Source organism: Rhododendron vialii, chromosome 3a (assembly GCF_030253575.1).
Source record: "Rhododendron vialii isolate Sample 1 chromosome 3a, ASM3025357v1".
Lineage (NCBI taxonomy): Eukaryota > Viridiplantae > Streptophyta > Magnoliopsida > Ericales > Ericaceae > Rhododendron > Rhododendron vialii.
In genome coordinates, this window is record NC_080559.1 from 22,256,814 (window position 1) to 22,273,913 (window position 17,100).

General features: G+C 36.4%; 2 protein-coding genes and 1 long non-coding RNA gene across 4 annotated transcripts; 1 reads left to right on the forward strand and 2 right to left on the reverse strand.

The window, feature by feature from the left end:
* Positions 1-1,001: 1,001 nt before the first annotated feature.
* Positions 1,002-3,553, reverse strand: LOC131320462 (uncharacterized). The gene is made up of 2 exons (XR_009198276.1): positions 3,315-3,553; positions 1,002-1,227 (listed from the first exon to the last, which is right to left on the reverse strand). It is a non-coding gene; the product is annotated as an uncharacterized LOC131320462 (long non-coding RNA).
* A 2,608-nt stretch (positions 3,554-6,161) lies between these two features.
* LOC131320463 (uncharacterized protein At2g39795, mitochondrial-like) lies at positions 6,162-9,061 on the forward strand. Its single transcript, XM_058351180.1, has 3 exons — positions 6,162-6,578; positions 8,154-8,560; positions 8,662-9,061. Exons 1-3 carry the CDS (start codon positions 6,288-6,290, stop codon positions 8,819-8,821), a joined length of 858 nt encoding a protein of 285 aa, XP_058207163.1. The 5' UTR covers positions 6,162-6,287; the 3' UTR covers positions 8,822-9,061.
* Positions 9,062-10,183: 1,122 nt separating this feature from the next.
* On the reverse strand, positions 10,184-15,649 carry LOC131320464 (uncharacterized). 2 transcript variants are annotated; one of them, XM_058351182.1, is made up of 7 exons: positions 15,587-15,649; positions 15,502-15,556; positions 14,594-14,633; positions 14,398-14,478; positions 12,681-12,846; positions 10,908-11,181; positions 10,184-10,715 (listed from the first exon to the last, which is right to left on the reverse strand). In XM_058351182.1, exons 2-7 carry the CDS (start codon positions 15,553-15,555, stop codon positions 10,524-10,526), a joined length of 807 nt encoding a protein of 268 aa, XP_058207165.1. In that variant the 5' UTR covers position 15,556; positions 15,587-15,649; the 3' UTR covers positions 10,184-10,523. The 2 variants fall into 2 exon arrangements, with proteins under 2 accessions (XP_058207165.1, XP_058207164.1); XM_058351181.1 differs by having other exon boundaries at positions 15,502-15,621.
* Between the last annotated feature and the right edge of the window lie 1,451 nt (positions 15,650-17,100).

A 17,100-nucleotide genomic window follows, 5' to 3' on the forward strand; every position in this document is an offset into this window, starting at 1 on the left:
GCAACAATTTCTTACAACATTCACTTCGGAACATATAAGGAGTGTTTGGAAACCTATTTTTTGGCTTTTTATTTTCAACTTTTTGACTTTTTGAATTATGGTCAGAATGAGTTTTTGAATTTAGTAAAATGTTTGGATGACATGTGCAGAATGCATTTTGCAACAGGAGTAGTGTTTGAAAGATATGTGATGAAAATGAGTTATGACCTGATTTTTTACCATGTTACCCTTGTTTATTTATTATGGGATATACTATGTATAAATAATGATTTAATCAATTTTTTTTAAAAAATTCGTTTTTAATTGTATCAACACACTACTTTTTAACCTTTCTCCTAAAACAAAAAAAAAACTTATTACACCCTTTATATATTAGTAAAAAATATGATTAAAAAATTAATTGCTCAAATTTTCAATCCGTTTTAACCGATGTGAGGATTTTATTTTTCTGATCATTTTATCTTAAATGATCATAATAAAATTTTAGCTCTAAAGCCTTTCAATGAGCACCCTAAGAGAGCCCTAAAACCACATATAAAGGATTATTTGGTCTTTTCTTCTCTTTGCTCATCAAAAGTGGAAAATAAGTAGTGAAAAAGAACCTCCGGCCTTGTTTGACTTCTGCTCTGCATCTTCAAAAATGGAAAACTTATTTTCTCGAAACTCATTTTTTTCACACACCAGCCAAACGCCCAAAATTGAAAAAGTAGAAGTTAAAAAGGTGAAAATGCAGCGCCCAAACAGGCACTAAGTGCAATAAAATTCTCAAATGTAAACAATAAGAGAGCAAGGAAGAAGGAATAAAAAATAAGTGCAAATTAAAATTTTTACTTTTTTTTTAAATATTGCAATAAAGCATATCAAAATATGTCACGCCTCAATTTTTAACAATAAATAAATATAATTTTTTTCATAGATAACTGATCCATTTATCCCTATGCATACATACCCATAGATGTTGTATCCAAAACCATTTCTTATACTAGCCTCCTTTCAAACAATTATTCAAGCTACTCCGTGTCGATGTTGCATAAAATTCGAAAGAGAATAAAATGTTTAGTATCAATACATTTTTTTTTTCCAAAGTCCAAGGATAGACAAATGAAGTTACAAATTCATCTCCCAAAAGATAGTTTACAAGATGATAAAAGAACTCTTTCAATATAAGCTTTTAAAGATCTCCGGCAATGCACCCCGGCACTCCACGCTATACACCTTGATTGGTACCTGAAAATTGAAGGGTTGAGCTATACTAACTCTATATGAAAATAGGATTACGGTTGCCAAGAAAATATTTTCATAAAAGCAACAACGTTTGACAAAAGTATTACATTCAACACTTTCTTTGTGCACGCTAGGCATATAGAGAAAGAATTTAAAGCAGACAATGATACATCGAATAATACCGCACCACAATAACAAAGAAACTCACACGTCTATCCAATCAGTTTTTTTTTTTTACATTCTCGAGCTAATAGTTATCGTATCCTTCATCGTGTCCCTCTATATCATCTGGTCATTTTAGTGCCAACAAGCCATGGTTCACCCTCCTTTACCCACACGCACACCTCTCATTTTAGTCTTGATTTTATTATCTTCCCAGAATTCTTTTTTTATCAAGTTTCCATTATAAGTAAAAAATAATGAAAGTACCAATATAAACCTTTCACCATACATACATCGCACCTCAAGTATCAAACATGTATTCATACCAACAAACTTCCGCGCCGATATCATAACGGCAAGTCACAATAATTAAAAACTCTATAAGAAAGGAAAGAAGGCAAGTCTCAACATCTCAAACGATCCAAGATACTAACTCCAATTCAAAGTTCACAGTTTCTCATATGAATACTCCCTTCTTTCTTGGTTCGACATTATCAGTGATCAAAAACCATTTTCAATTAAAATTGTCCATTTTTCCCAACTCCCTTCATGAACTACACGCTCCATGTTTGACAATAACGACATGTAACCATAGTATGAACAACGACATCATTTCACAATTTACATCCATTTAATCCCATCAATCAAACAACCTCATCACCAAACACAGACGTTCCCATCTTAATACGATACTGAACAATAACAAGATTCTTCGTTTTCGTGTTGTTACGTATTTCGATTTCATTTTCCGGGTGTTCAGGACCCCGTGCACCCCATTTCCGGCATCTCACCTTATGGTGGATCCGTGGCTTACATTCCGGCATCTCACCTTATGGTGGTGGATCCTTGGCCTTCTTATTACCATTCAATTATCCACCATGCCACTCATATAGTGTCACATATCCTCATTGAGCAAGCAATTTCATTATCTAACATTTCTCTAATTCGCACCCATAGCAAAACACACATACTAAACCAACCCATGGATACAACACATAAAGAGGAAAAACTATTCATTTTTCTCTAAGTATCAAATAACATAAATGTCGAGTCATTTTCTCGCATATCAATACACCATCAATACATATCCCTTATACACCACAAGTTCACACGTATTCTTGTTTCAATATACTTTTATACATAGCAACTGTTACACTTCTCATTTTCTATTTCATTAACAAACTAATTATTAGTCAATACGTAACCCAATGTGTCAATCAATCCTACAAGAACTCAATCCCATGGAAGTAAGTCAAACAATCTAAGTTTAAGAGAAATATTCATGTCACAACTCGTAGTCTCAATTGCCATTGAACATTTCATCAATCTCTTTTTATTTTATCATCATGTATCCAGTATCACAGTATGTGTCCAAGAGTTTAATTCTATATGTTAAAGTATAAGAGGTGCCATCGATCCAAACCGTAGCCTTAGGTTTGGGTCCAATTCCTAATCCTGGTTGAAACAATAGTTGGACATCACGTTTCAATTTTACAAACCAACCATCCCTTTTCATTATGTAAGCTCATCTCTCATCAATTAAAGCTCTTCACCTAATCGCCCTAATAAACCATTGCATAACAAATTTGTGTTAAAAAGTTCAATCGTAACATACTAAGGTCCGGATCCTTCCTGGATATCAATACCCAAACTATTACAGCACAGAGAGTACATGTATCAATACCTGATTTGGTTTCTGATCAAAAAAAAAAAAAACCTGATTTGGTTGGTATCGATACCGAGACAGTGACAAAAATTTCAGATTGATGGGCATCGATACCCTCCCTCATGGGTAGATACCCAGACCGTTTCGAGTAGCAAATTTCAGATTTTACAGCTGTCAACACATTACAAAAAGAAAATAACGATCAACACCAGAAATCATACCCAATCAACACATAAACATATATAGAGAGGAGAGATCCTACCTCAAGGGTTTTGAACTCAAAGATCAAAGCCAAGCCCTAAGCTCTAAACTTGATTTTTTTCGGAAACCCATCAAGAAAACCCCCTCCGAGCTCTATCCGCGCGACCTACGAGCCGAGTTCACTAGATTACAATCTATTGGAGGTGGGTTCTCGTGGATCTTGTGTGAGAGAGTATTGAGAGAGAGAGAGAGAGAGAGCGTAGGTGGAAAATAAAAAAAAGAGGAAAAAAATGAATTCCCTGCTCTTAACTTTTTGTACTATATATAGAGAAACTTTTTAGTATACCGGGAACACCTTTGGTATCCCCTCCGGTCCGTTTTCATTTTTTTGGCCATTTTCCGATCACACTTGGATGATCGATTTCGTTCATTTTGTAGAGTTCAACGAGAACTATAATCATACCAAAATTCGTATTTATCGGACTTTAATAGATACATGATCGGCACCTGTGAAAATTGCAAAAACAAACAAAATTGGGTTTCAATTCAGTGTGCTTTTGGATCCAGTTTTGGTTTTTTTCAATTTTCATGTGTACCGATCATGTTTTTACAAAAATCCAATGAACACGAATTTTGGTATGATTATAGTTCTCGTTGAACTCTACAAAATGAACGAAATCGATCATCCAAGTGTGATTGGAAAATGGCCGAAAAAATGAAAACGGACCGGAGGGGATACCAAGGGTGTTGGTATCCCCGGTATACTAAAAAGTTTCTCCTATATATAAAGGGCTAATCTCACCTTACACCCCTCAACCATTTGACCATTTCATCAAGTCCCACAAGTTCAAGTGATCACATTATGACCCCAACAATATTATTCACATAAGATGCCGAACTCAGATATTTAAATTATGAGGTAAAATAATTATTATTCTGGGTCTCTACAAAATAACCATAATAATGATTTGCTTTTTCTTTACTGGAGTAGTTATTTTTCTTTTTTGTCCATTCCTTCTCTTGACCAAACAAAGCATAAATTTGTACCAAATAGGGAAAACAATTCAGGGTATGTTTGGAACTTATCAAAAAGAAAGAACATAAAAGAAGACAAACAAAGTGTAAAACAATGTGAAGAAACATAAGAAAAAATGTTATCGTACTCAGGTCTATTTTTTCAAAAAAAAGCTAACTTGGCTTTTCATTTTGTCATTATTCAATCTTGTTGGGATTTGTCATTGTTGCATCAAACTTTTGAGAATTATTGGTTTGTCTTGACGAAAAGAAGTAGAAAAAATATATACGAGTATATTTTATCCACAATTTAGCTCATTTAGCCCATCTTTTTGGGGTTTTGGCAAAATTTTGGAGTTTTTTAATTTTTATTGGGTAAAAGATATAATTTTTTTCCCAATTTTTCTTATCAGAACAAATTAATAATTCACAAAAGTTCGATGAAAAACTAACTAATGCTAAAAGAATTTGAATAAAGACAAAAAAAAATAAAATCAGAAAGCGTTTTTTTTGGTATTTAAAATTTTATTTTCTTCACAATTCTCTCTCCAAATCAAACAAGAAAAAGTCGTTTCCACATGTTCCCAACAAAGATCCAAATCCTCCAAACAAAGCCCTTTACAATCAAACCCCAAACAACAAACCCACCTCAACCCCAAAATTAAGACCAAAAGATAATTAACTTAAAGCGGGGGGGGGGGGGAGTTGGATTAGTTAAATTTTAATTGCAAAAAAAAAAAAAAAACCTTTCTAGGGTTATGATTTTAGATGGAGAGAAAGAGCGGATTGCTCAATTTGATTTTATTACAATTAACCCTTTCTATTTAATTTAGGATTTTTGATTTTTGATTTTGGAGAGAGAGATTGTGATCCCTGCAAACTCTTTTTGAATTGGTTTGCAAAATTTAGGTTTTTTGATGGGAGAGAGAGGGAGATGAATAGAATAAAGTTTTATATGTTGGAAGATAGAGTAATGAATTTGGGTAATTTGATGTATATGTAGTTAAATAGGATTGGGGTTGTTGTTTGGATTTGAGCGATGATATAAGGGGATGAGTAGGAGGGGATGGGTGGTGTATGTGTGTGTGAGAGAGAGAAGATGATGGTTGTTTCCTAAAAAAAACTCATGTAAGGGTAAAAAATGTCAATTCATGTGAAAATAGTGCTATGTCATCGATTTTCGTTTGAAAATTGACGAAATCTGACGACGGGATTTTAAGGAGTTTTGTAAACTATATATATACTTAATCGCAGTCAAGTGGAATATAGGTGTTTCTGAGACATTGGCTGAAAGTTTAGGGGCGAAAATGAAATTTTAAGAAAAACTCGAGAGACATATCCCCAATCCCAAACAACATTCTAAAAAGGAAGATTTAGCCAAAAATCTTGGAAATTGAATTCTACGCTCATTTTTTTTGACATATATACTCTTTTGTTTTGTCTTTTATCAAAAAAATTATACATATTTTTAATACTAAAATTCAAAAAAAGAAGTGTAGATGTCAATAAAGGGAGTGCATAATTCAATTTTCAAAATCTTTTATATTTATATTTTTTGAGCTCGAGAACAAGTACATTTTGCAATCAAACATAAAGATAATATGTGCCTATAAAAGTACCTAAAACCTTATATGCGAAAGTGCTTAAAACCCTAGGGTATCCAATAAAAGTGTCTAAACCACTAAAACCCTATAATATGAAAGCGCACCCTAAAATTCTATGAAAATGTTTATCCATGTTTTGACATTATGGCTAAAATACTCAAAAATTAAAAAAATTTGCTGAAAATTATTTTGCTGATTTTCTTCTGCTAAATAAAAACTATTTTACCGCACTTACAACTAATTTCCCCTTCTAAAAACCCTATACCTTTATCTTGTTCCCCTTCAAAAAACTTGTCTCCGTATCTAAACTTGTATCCGTATCTTGTTCAGGCCAAAACCCAAAACCCTATCTTGTTCAAGCTAAAAGCCTAAACCCATCTCTCTCTCTCTCTCTCTCTCTCTCTCTCTCGGTGCAAATGGCGCTTTCCAGCATTGTCCGCATGCCGGTCTCCGCCATTCTACCCCCGGCGATTCAACGCACCGGAAGTCAAAGGTATCCCCACTCTTCTGCTCTTTTCTGCACCGTCAAACACAGCAACCTCTCTCTCCATGGCTCTCGGAAGTCAAAGGCAGGGTTGTCCGTTCGCTCTTCCAAGTCAAAGAAGCAGCCCAGCCCCGACGAGTCTCTCCTCCGAGTCCTTGAGTCAGAAATTTCCAAAGCCGCCGTCGAAGAGTCTGACGGTTATACTGTCGTGAATTCCTCTTCGGTATACTCTACTCCTTGTTTGGTTTCCGGTTAATCTATTCTTTTGGTCTATTCGATTGTCGTCTCATTTTTGTTTTTTTCCTTAGTTTTTTCTAGTCCTAATTTTATGGCTTCCAATTTTGTTTGTGCAATATTAGACTTTTGGATGTACCCAAAGTGTTTGTTCATTTGACTGTTTGGACGAATTAAGTTCACTGTTTGCCCTTTGTTTTTGTGGCTTCAAAACTTTTCAAAAAAGTTGTAAGGGTAAATGTAATGTGTTTCCTGAAAAAGTTGAATTCTCTCGACATTGAACAAACAAATTGTAATGCAGGGAGTACCATTTTCCTGAGATTCTTGCGCATTAATTTTTTTTAGAAATATGGGAGTGTGGCAATTTCCCTTAGGTTATATTTTTGTAGGATTTATAGTTGGATGTAAATAAAGGGATACCATACACCAGAAGTTAGCAGGACAAATACTTAGTTAGTTAGTTGTAAACCCCAAGGGGTTGGCCGGGTGGCAGGTGGTCAAGGCCTGGTGGCTGGTACTTGGGGGTTTGCTCCCTCCTAATGTTTTAAGTTCGAAACCTCTTAGGTGGTATTAACTCCTTTGGGGCTAGTTTATATGGGGCTTGGCTCTGGCTTTACTTAGGGCTCCCGCTAGTGAACGGTGGGATTGGTTCCCAAGGATTAGTCGAGGTGCGCCTGTGTTATCAGAAGGACAAATACTTAGTTATTCCCCTACTTGTTAATGGTTGTTGGACACATTGGCTTTTTGTTCACATTCATGAGTTGATGTTGTGTGTAATTAGGAGGCTTTAGGCTATATATTCAGAAGTAGGAGAAAGATCTTCAAAATTCTGGTAACAGTCTGATTGGTTGTACAAATTAGGCTCCACGTGTTTGGCCAGAGAATTTTAGGGACAAAATGTTTTGGTATAAGAGAGTTTGGTTGGTTGGATTTAATAATTGAGTTTTAGGAAAATGCATTATACATTTGATTCCTGGAGTTGTTCTAAGCAACAATCTATTTACTTTCCAACATGTTATTCGTTAAAATTGTATTATCACCAAACACATTGGAAGTTGTGAGACAAGAATTTTTGAAGTCCAAGTGTCTGTCGTCTACTGAATGTTTTTAGCTAGTAGTTCATTGCTATTAAACCATGTAGAGCCTTAGTGATCCTAATACTAAAGTAAGTTGCGGACAATGTTGGAAAATATTAAGCATTCAATTGGAATGCCGCTAAGAGTTTAGATCTGGCACCAAAGATATGAATGTAAATTTTGAATGCAAGTCGGGGACTGAAAACCATTTTTGTCAGGAAATGTGATGGTGGTACTTTCAACTCGCAATTATGTTGCAAACAGCATATGTTGTCCTTAATTGATGTTAGTATTGTTCATTCTTTATGCTTCTTACATGTAGTGGTCCAGATTTTCTGTTTATGCACTTTCTCGTTCGAGTTGCATTTTTAACGAGCAAGTAATCATCAGTCATTCATATGGAAGTTTCTTTCAAGGTGTGCTAAGTGGTTTGTTTAATAATCTTTGCAATGGCGATATGATCCTAGTCAGTTGATTTTGTTTTGTAGGATGAACAGGTTCCAAAGAACTTGCCCTTCAAAATTCAAGATAACCCAGGGCAACAAATGATATTGTTGACTAGAGAATATAAGGGAGAAACTATCAATGTTGAAGTTTACACTCCAGCTGAGGATGAAGATGAAGATGAAGATGAAGATGAATATGAAGATGAAGATGAAAATGAGGAAGAGGAAGTGGAGGAAGCGAAGAGCCATAAGGGTGAGGACGAGGACGATTCAGTTGATGACTATGAATCTCGCATCCCCCTAGCTGTTAAAGTTTCTAAGAAGAGCGGACCCAGTTTGGAATTTGGTTGTACTGCAGACCCTGATGGGTTTGAAATAGACTACTTGTCAATAAAGGATCCAGAAAATGCACAGGAGGATGATATTGCATATCAGGGGCCCAAGTTCTCGTGAGTATTGTGATTCATGACTTGTATATCTATTTTGATGTTTCTGGCCTCCTTTATGACTAGTGCATTTGTCTTGAATTCTTGATGTTTTACCCCCTTAGGGACTTGGCCGAAGATTTGCAAGATGCTCTCTACAAGTATCTAGAGATTAGGGGGTTCAATGACAACACAGCACGTTTCTTGCATGACTATATGACAAGCAAAGACAGAAAAGAGTACACGATATGGCTGAAAAGACTCAAGAAGTTCGTTGAGGAGTAAATTCTAGCGCAGTAGGAAATTTTGGGTCACTGTACCACACCAACCTTGTCTTGTGTTGGTTATTTTGCGTCTTTATCTGCTGTCACTTCCATGTTGTCTGCTTCTTATGTCAAGTCTCGGTAATTTTGAACCATTGTTTCATTTGTACTTTTTGAGCTTGTTGGGGGCAATGTTGATCTCTTCCATCTCTACGTCTGTCAGAACCTTTTTTCTCTAGAAAGTTCACTCTTTGTTTGACCATTGCAGTGTTTCAGGAGATATATTGGCTCGATTTTGCTGCTTTACTCTAAGCAACCACTCCGATTTGCTACTAATCAAAGGAAGTATGTTTGTTTTGATAAGTAAAAGGGAGTACAGAGTATCTTACTATGTTTTTCCAGGACCGGCCAAGCCTGGTTCTGAGATTTTCGAGGGCTTAAGCGAGTTCTAAATATAGGGCCTCTAGTTTCTTCTTATAAATTATAAAATCCTTTTCCAACATGAAAAGGACACCTGTGTTGCACACGCCCTGGAGTGTTCTTCGGTTTCCAAGGTCATGGGTTCAAATCTCATTGGCTTCATTTTCAAAACATTATTTTGCGAAAGTTAAAAAATCGTTGGTGCAAAATTTTGAAGGGAGTAGGTCTCAAACACACTACCTCACAGTTAAAGAACAAAAGTGCTTGTATAAAACTTTGCATGCATAATATTTATACTACTATTTCCCATATTTGGGGGCCCTATAATTGGGCCAAAAAAAGGAGGCCCTTCGCGGTCGCCTAGTAGACCTATACTTAGGGCCGGTCCTGTGTTTTTCTCTTCTTAAATGCTTAAAATTTTTGAGAAATGATTTTGTCCCTCCCTTTTTTGTTAACGTCATTCCCCTGCAAGTGTATTTTTGGTGCAAAAATACACTTGCAGGGGAGTGGCGTTAACAAAATGAGAGTGGCAAAATCAGCAGCCAAATTTTTTGTATGCCTAAATTTGTATATAAAGTAAGCGTTTTCCAAATGTGCCAGTGCTCGAACACTGAAGTCATTTTCTTTGTTTTTGCCAAACGGTAGGAAGGGGTTAAATTGTTAGTAGTTAGAATAGGAGTCGAGCACCTCTATATGGACTCGAACTCAACGACCTCTCCCTCAAGAGGGAGAGTAAGGAACCAACCTCACCAAGTGATATTCCAACACTGAACTCAATGTGTTGGAGTCAATTTGAACCTGTCTAATATAGTTTTGCGAAGAACTGCTTCTGTTCGATAAACGATTTAAGAACGAAACTGAAAGCCTAGATAGGTCCATTGTGTAAGTTACAAAGAGCCCTCCGTTCACACATGGGCATGCAAACTAAATAATGCGGTGAGAACAGCACAAAAAAACAAATTGATTGGAGGCATACCGAAACACAATTTTCACCAAGATTACTACATCTACGCAAAGTTCATATATTAGGTATTTACAAGCTGAATAGACAAGACTGCGAGGCCTGAATAACCTGGACATTCAACACTTACACACAAGCAAAATACTCTCCAAAACTATTCACCAATCTCAGATAGTTTCGTATTGTTCAATGTCTCTTTGCTTTACAAAATTATAACATAAGCCAGAGTGTAGAACAAAGCCAAAAAAATGATTCTTCTTCCCTGATCCAGGCTTCAAGTAGGTTAGTATCTCATGCTACAAAGAAAACACATCAACTGAGCACAAATAGTATCGTGGCAGGTTTATGCAAAGAACCACATCTTGATGAAGAGCGCCAAACCCATTTGCAAAATAAATGCAGCAACTAGCACCAGTGTCAGATCATTCCCCTGCATAGATGACCTGAGGTTCAAGGCAACGAAGGAAGCTGATGAAGCACCAGTGATGATGATAATAGTCCACCGGACAGATTCCACAGGGATAACCAATAAAAACTGGACATATTGTAGGAGAATGCGTCAGAAGATCACAGAACTACAATACTGAAAGCAAGAAGGAAGATTTTGTATGACATAAGAACAATAACAATAACAAGAAAGGTGTTGTCGCAGTGCAAGGGGCCACTGTGTATTCATCAGTCTATCTGTGGTTTGTATGAGTAGTCTAAAGCGACAATTGATACATACCGAGCTGAGAACAAAAATGAAAAGTGAATATCCCCACATGCACCAAAAGCAAACGAGTCTGGGGTTTGAACCCAGATACTGAAGCAAGAAGTAGAATCCCAATGGCACGACTATTACATAGCCGTATATTAAGCATGCCGCCACATCTACGTAGCTGACATTAAAGCTCCAAGAAGTACTAGTGTCACTGCATAAGTCCATCAGGTAGGTCGCACAGTTTCCAAGGGAAGCAATCACAAATACCAACGTGGTAGCAGTCCAGATAAGCCCGTAACTGAAGTATCAGAACAGCCTAGCATCAGCAAGCATATAATACGATAAGATAGTAAAACTGATTATTGGAACGTGCATTCATTCACTGGACTACCATGGACATAGGAAGGGTACACACTGACAAAGAGAATGTACAAACAGTATGAATAATTGGAGTAGGAAGAAGAAGAAACAGCAAAGATGTGTTAACAGCATCTACAAGCTGTCCTTGGTCTAAAACATAGTTGCACGAAGCGGGAGCGGATGATCATAGAAGTGTGGGAGCGCCATTGGGAGCGGTTAGGAAAAATTATTAAGAATATTTTTATAGAGTTAAATGTCAAAATGAAACTATTATTCTACCACATAAAATATTATTAAAAGTATGAGTTTCTAGTTAAATTTCAATATTATTATTGTAGCACATGATTACAAAATAGAGTTGTTGTGCATAATAAGTAGGCGTAAAAGTAAAAGGCATTTTTATGACTCTAGAAGGTTAAGATCAGATGTGCACACCAACAAGAACAAAACAACTTTAAAGGTCCCAATTGCAGCTCGAATTGTAAGTCTCTCAATCGTTTTTTGGGTGTAAGTTCCCGTATAGGTTAGGAACGAGTTCCCGTCGTCATTGGAACGAGTTTCTAGGAGTTTCCTCCGATGGGAACATGGAAACGTGTTTCCGTCGAAGAAACGTGGGTATAGTTGAAGGTTCCTACAACTAAGGTCTAAGACAATGAAAGTATGAACCTAACACTGCGGCAGCACCTCCACTATTCTTTTACAGCAAGAATAATGTACAAGATATCATAAATCTCCTCCTCCGACGGGCTAGTAGAATAAGTCCAATTGATTCTTGAACAACACAGTCATGAGTACTGATGTTTAGCCACCTAGGAAATCTTAGTTCAAGAAAACCATCTTGATACAATCAAGCTAATAGTTTTTGCATTTATTGACGCAATCAGCCAAATGCTTCTGTTCTTTTTTTCCTTTTGTGCCTTGGACAGAAAGAGCACGTCGAAAATGTGAATCCCATGGATAATTGATTGGTTAATAATCTCTTCTTTGTTTCTCACTCAATTAATCAATTGATATCTGTTTGACAACTGTGTTTGTATTTCCCTGTTAACGTATGAAAACTATGTGTCAAGATTTTCATGTTCTGTATAGCTCAATAAATGCAATCTCTTTTCAGCTTTAAAGGTGCATGACTCTATAGAGATAACTTCTGTCCGAGTAGCAACACATTTTAAACTAATTCACATATTTCACCCTTTTCTGCTTGATATTTCATACTGACCATCAATATGTATCATCCATCCTCTCATAAGATCCCACCACCTCCGCTTCTAGAAATTTAATTCTTTCCCACATGCGGTTCCAACTTAGCATTAGCTATGTAAATGAAAAAAATAACTGTCTCACAAAACAAAACAAAAGACAGTTCAGGTAAAACCAAAAGGTTACATTGCCATAAGATAGATTTAGTAAAACATAGTAAAAATTAGAATAACTCACAGATCAGGGTTGGCATTAATCTTGCTGAAAAAATCTACATTAATGGGGTACAACGAACTCATCAATCTGTTCAACACAATGTCCGTGTCCACATTGAAATATGGTGTGTATGATGAGATGCTAAACAATCCCTTCCAATTGTTCGTTGATTGTTGTTTATCTCCATCTGCATATTAGCCAGGCAGGGAAATGTGATCAAATATCAGTAGCATAAATGTCTGCATCAATACACAATGCCCTAACACAGGTGCAATTGTGTAACACATAGCCACGTAAAGAAAAGAACACAAAAATTGACAGCTTCTGCGTACTTTTCTTTTTATTTTGTGAAGAAACAAAGTACAATGACGAAACTGCTGCTGCAGGTTACAACATAAAGCATTGTGGGACTAACTAGTAAGCCCCATCGATAAAGGATAAGCCTCATGGGAACTCTTCGGATCATGAATTTCATTAAACATCTAATCTTACATAAAGCATTTTTCATCAACTGCAGAGCCATGTTACCAGAAAACACTACTGCCCTAGCGAATTACATTTTGGTACGAACGTTCCGAAACATGGTACACTACCGTTCCAAAACGGTAAATCTAGCGATCCAAAGTGATCCCTTTAGTTTTCCCCAAAATGTCAACTTATTATGGTCAAAGTAGAGAGAAAATGAAATTCCGATGGGATAAATTGTAAGAAGTTCAGTTGTTAAACTCCTAGAAATGTGTTTTGTATGAATTATTTGACAAGCAATATTTAGTTTCACTTGATGTTTATCGCGTGGAAGAGTAAGTTCTAGTTTTGTTATCTATAGAAGCATACACAATTTAAGCATGTGGCATATTGCATTCCCGTTCCTCGTACCGGAACGATCCACGTTCCAGGTAACATGGCTGCAGAGTCATGTAGACGTACAGATTCTCTAAAGATATGAGTGCGGAAGTCTTCATCTATAGCCGAGGAAAAGAGGAGTTACGCCAAGCTGAGGTAAGGTCCAAGGATGGCAAAGGGAAAGAAAAAAATTGATTGGATACGCCTAATATGGCTAAGAATGAAGACATTGCCATGATTGCATTTCTCAGCTCATGAAAAAAGCACATTCGAAGCAAAACACGCAATAAAGAAACAACTGAAAGTTGGTAAACACTTCCTTTTGCAGTATCAAACTATTCATATCTCTGTGAAACCAGCTGTTTTCCACTACTCGGGAAAAAATTTCTACACAATCTAACATTATTCGCCTAATCATAATGGAGAATAGTTAAACTTTATCGGATAGAATAGATAAATTTAGAATAAGCAACACCACTTACATGCGTACTCATTGTTGTCATGCATTTTCAATGCAGAACGGAGAAAAAAAAAAGTAGCGGCAGCAAGTACACTCAGCTGCCAAGTTTGATTTTGATCTGACAAGTCTATATTCTACTATATTTTTGCACATAATTCAGGAGTACAAGTAAACATAGGTACCTCAAATCAAGTAGTTAAAGAAGACGATAACTAGGTAAGAATTATTAGGAAAGGATATCAAATTGCCTTCAGCTTTCGCAAGGATGTTATTATCTATCGGATTGGTAACAAGATAAGTGAAAGATCTGTTTATGATCACTCGACAAGAGTGGGCCATTTATAACTATTATCCCCTAAATAGAAAAACAACATAAAACCAATCATGAAAGATGACTGTTCAACGTGCATAGGAATAGCCATTAGAATTGCCTACCACTTGGACTTCCAAGAGTTTGATATCCCTGTGCCTGACTGCCATTGTTTGGAGGAAATAATGGCGAATTTTCTTCAGGGCCTGCACAAAAAGTTCATCAGCAATTAAGGACGCTTTGACTAGGATCCAAGTACAAGCAGGAATATTATGTAAACGGATATAAAGGGGTTTCCAATATTAGCCTCATAAGTCATACCCTCATAACTACTTGCTTTCTTTTCTTCACTGATGACAGCCTGTATGTGAATTATCAAGTTATGATCCAAACGAGAAACGCTACTAAAAGCAATTATCAATGCAATAGTTCTGATGTTTGCTCAGTGCTTTTGAAAAATCTGTAATCAAACAGGTCATAAAACCCCCAATGTGAATGATATAAATGAAGCCAAATTAGAACTTAACTCGAGACCAAAAACCCATCATGACTAGGAAAAAGAAGCCTCACTTGTGTTTAAAAACTACAAATGTACTATCGACATAAATAGAGGACCAAAAAATCACCTTTTTTGATAACTTACCCACACCTCGATAGTAACCTGACAAATCTCACTGTCTACTAGCAGGGGCTAGGCTCGATTAAACTTACTGGTTTCAATTCAACCTCTGGGATGAACTTACAATAAGATTCATCATTTCCATTTAGAAATAACACCTTCTAAAACTGATCATCCAAACAAACCTAACTAACATCAAAGAACAAATAGTATGAGTTCCCATTCACATGATCATATTAATTCATTACGTGACGTAGTAGCATACAAAACTAATCATCAAATATCGCAGCAATCCCTAATTTCCACTACATTAGTAATCTCGAATCCTAGGTCAAATTTCAGAAAAAGTACATCAGGGAGCAATAGTAGCTTAAATCAACAAAAACAATCAGTCTCCTGGGGCACCTTTAGTATAGGAGAAAAACTGTTTGCCCTCGTATTAATATAGATAGGCAATCTTGGTCTCAGTGTTTCATCATGAATTTTTACGCAACACAGCACAAGCAAAATAAACAAAATCAGGAAATCAGGAGGAATCCAAGAACAGAGCGAAAATCATGAAAGAACCATAACAGTGGTTCCGATTGGTGTACATTTACACAAGGCGTACCGGGTCTGGACCGAGCAAGTGGCTAGTCGGAAGCTTCGTGTAAGATTTGTCCATGGAGAGAGAGAGAGAGAGAGAGAGAGAGAGAGAGAGAGAGAGAGAGGCCCTAGTGTGGCTTTTTGGCTTCCTGTAAAGGTGGAGGAGGGAGTTAATAAATAAAGGCGCGCCGCTTTAACTAATAATTTTCCCGCGAAAGGGGAGGGATATTTGGACCATTGGACGGACGGGCTTAGAATTGTTTGTTTGTTTAATGGATATGGTCTCGGGGTTTGGGTATAGGCCCCGCCAAACACTATGACATCCCCCCCCCCCGCCCCCCTGTTGGCCGTTGGACCATTTTCTCTTCTCTTCTATTCTCTTCTTTAATTTATTACTAATTAATACTCAATTCGGTTGGTCATGTTGGAAAGTTAACAGATTCTGTACTACTAGTAGTACTTGTTAGTCGAAATGGTTGGAGAATTGAGTTTTCGAGAAAAGCGAGTGAGGGATTGTCCACAAAATTACTGTAATAATGTATATACTTAATTAAGTCAGAGACATGTTGTTGTATGCTTAATAATTTTGGACAACGAATTGAGCAGCACCTTGACATTTTCAGTAATTTTTTATTTTTTATAACCATGTATTCGTGTTAATTTACACGTATTTTGATTAATCTTGAAAGTCCCTGCTTGAAGTCAGAGCAAATGTTGTTGTGTAGAATCCAAATAAGCAGATGATGATTATGAATATTGAATCGAATAACAAATCTAATATGCAAAACAGATCAAAATAATCAAATCAAATGTGAGAGAAGATAAGAGAAATCAAGCAAACGGAGGGAGAGAGACGCACAAATTTTATGTGGTTCGGCTTACTTTGAGATGTAAAACATACTCCGTGGACAATCGATCAATGACTTCCATTAAAACAAAGGCAAACAGATGCTCAAAAAACTATAAACAAGAAGCTTTGCATAAATCCTTTTATCCATATCTCACTTGTACTTTATGGAAGAATCTTAAAGCGACTATCATACTTTTAGAAATTTGGTTTTTGGGTCTCCAAAAATGGAGACCATGAGTTTGGCTCCTTTCCAATCCTCCAATTCAAATCTAACAGTTGAAAATCAGTTCTTTGTAGTATCCTCCTTATCCTGCTAACACTCAATACTCTCTCTCTCTCTCTCTCTCTCTCTCTCTCTCTCTCTCTCTCTCTCTCTCTCTCTCTCTCTCTCCTGTTCACGGTCTTCACAACCCAAAACTTCAATAGAAAATCAATCTATCTTCAATCCATCACAGCCCGAATCTCTCTCCATGACCATGCCAAAATCCTTACCTTTCTATTTTTCTTTGATTCTTTTTTTTTTGCAAAAACTATCCAACGAAACCACTGTTCAGCAAAATAACTGGTAGAAGGTGAATTAATTAAAAAAAAGTGGGTTCACAACAATTGAATTTTGAATTCACCATTGAAGGTTAGGAGCAATGACCATTATCATCTAATACTTAAATTTTTTATAATAATAACGTAATTTGCAATTTGATTGCATAGTTTGCCATTCAAATTCAAGTGGGTTAAACTTAATTTGAAAAAACTGTTGCCGAAAGTCCAATTTTA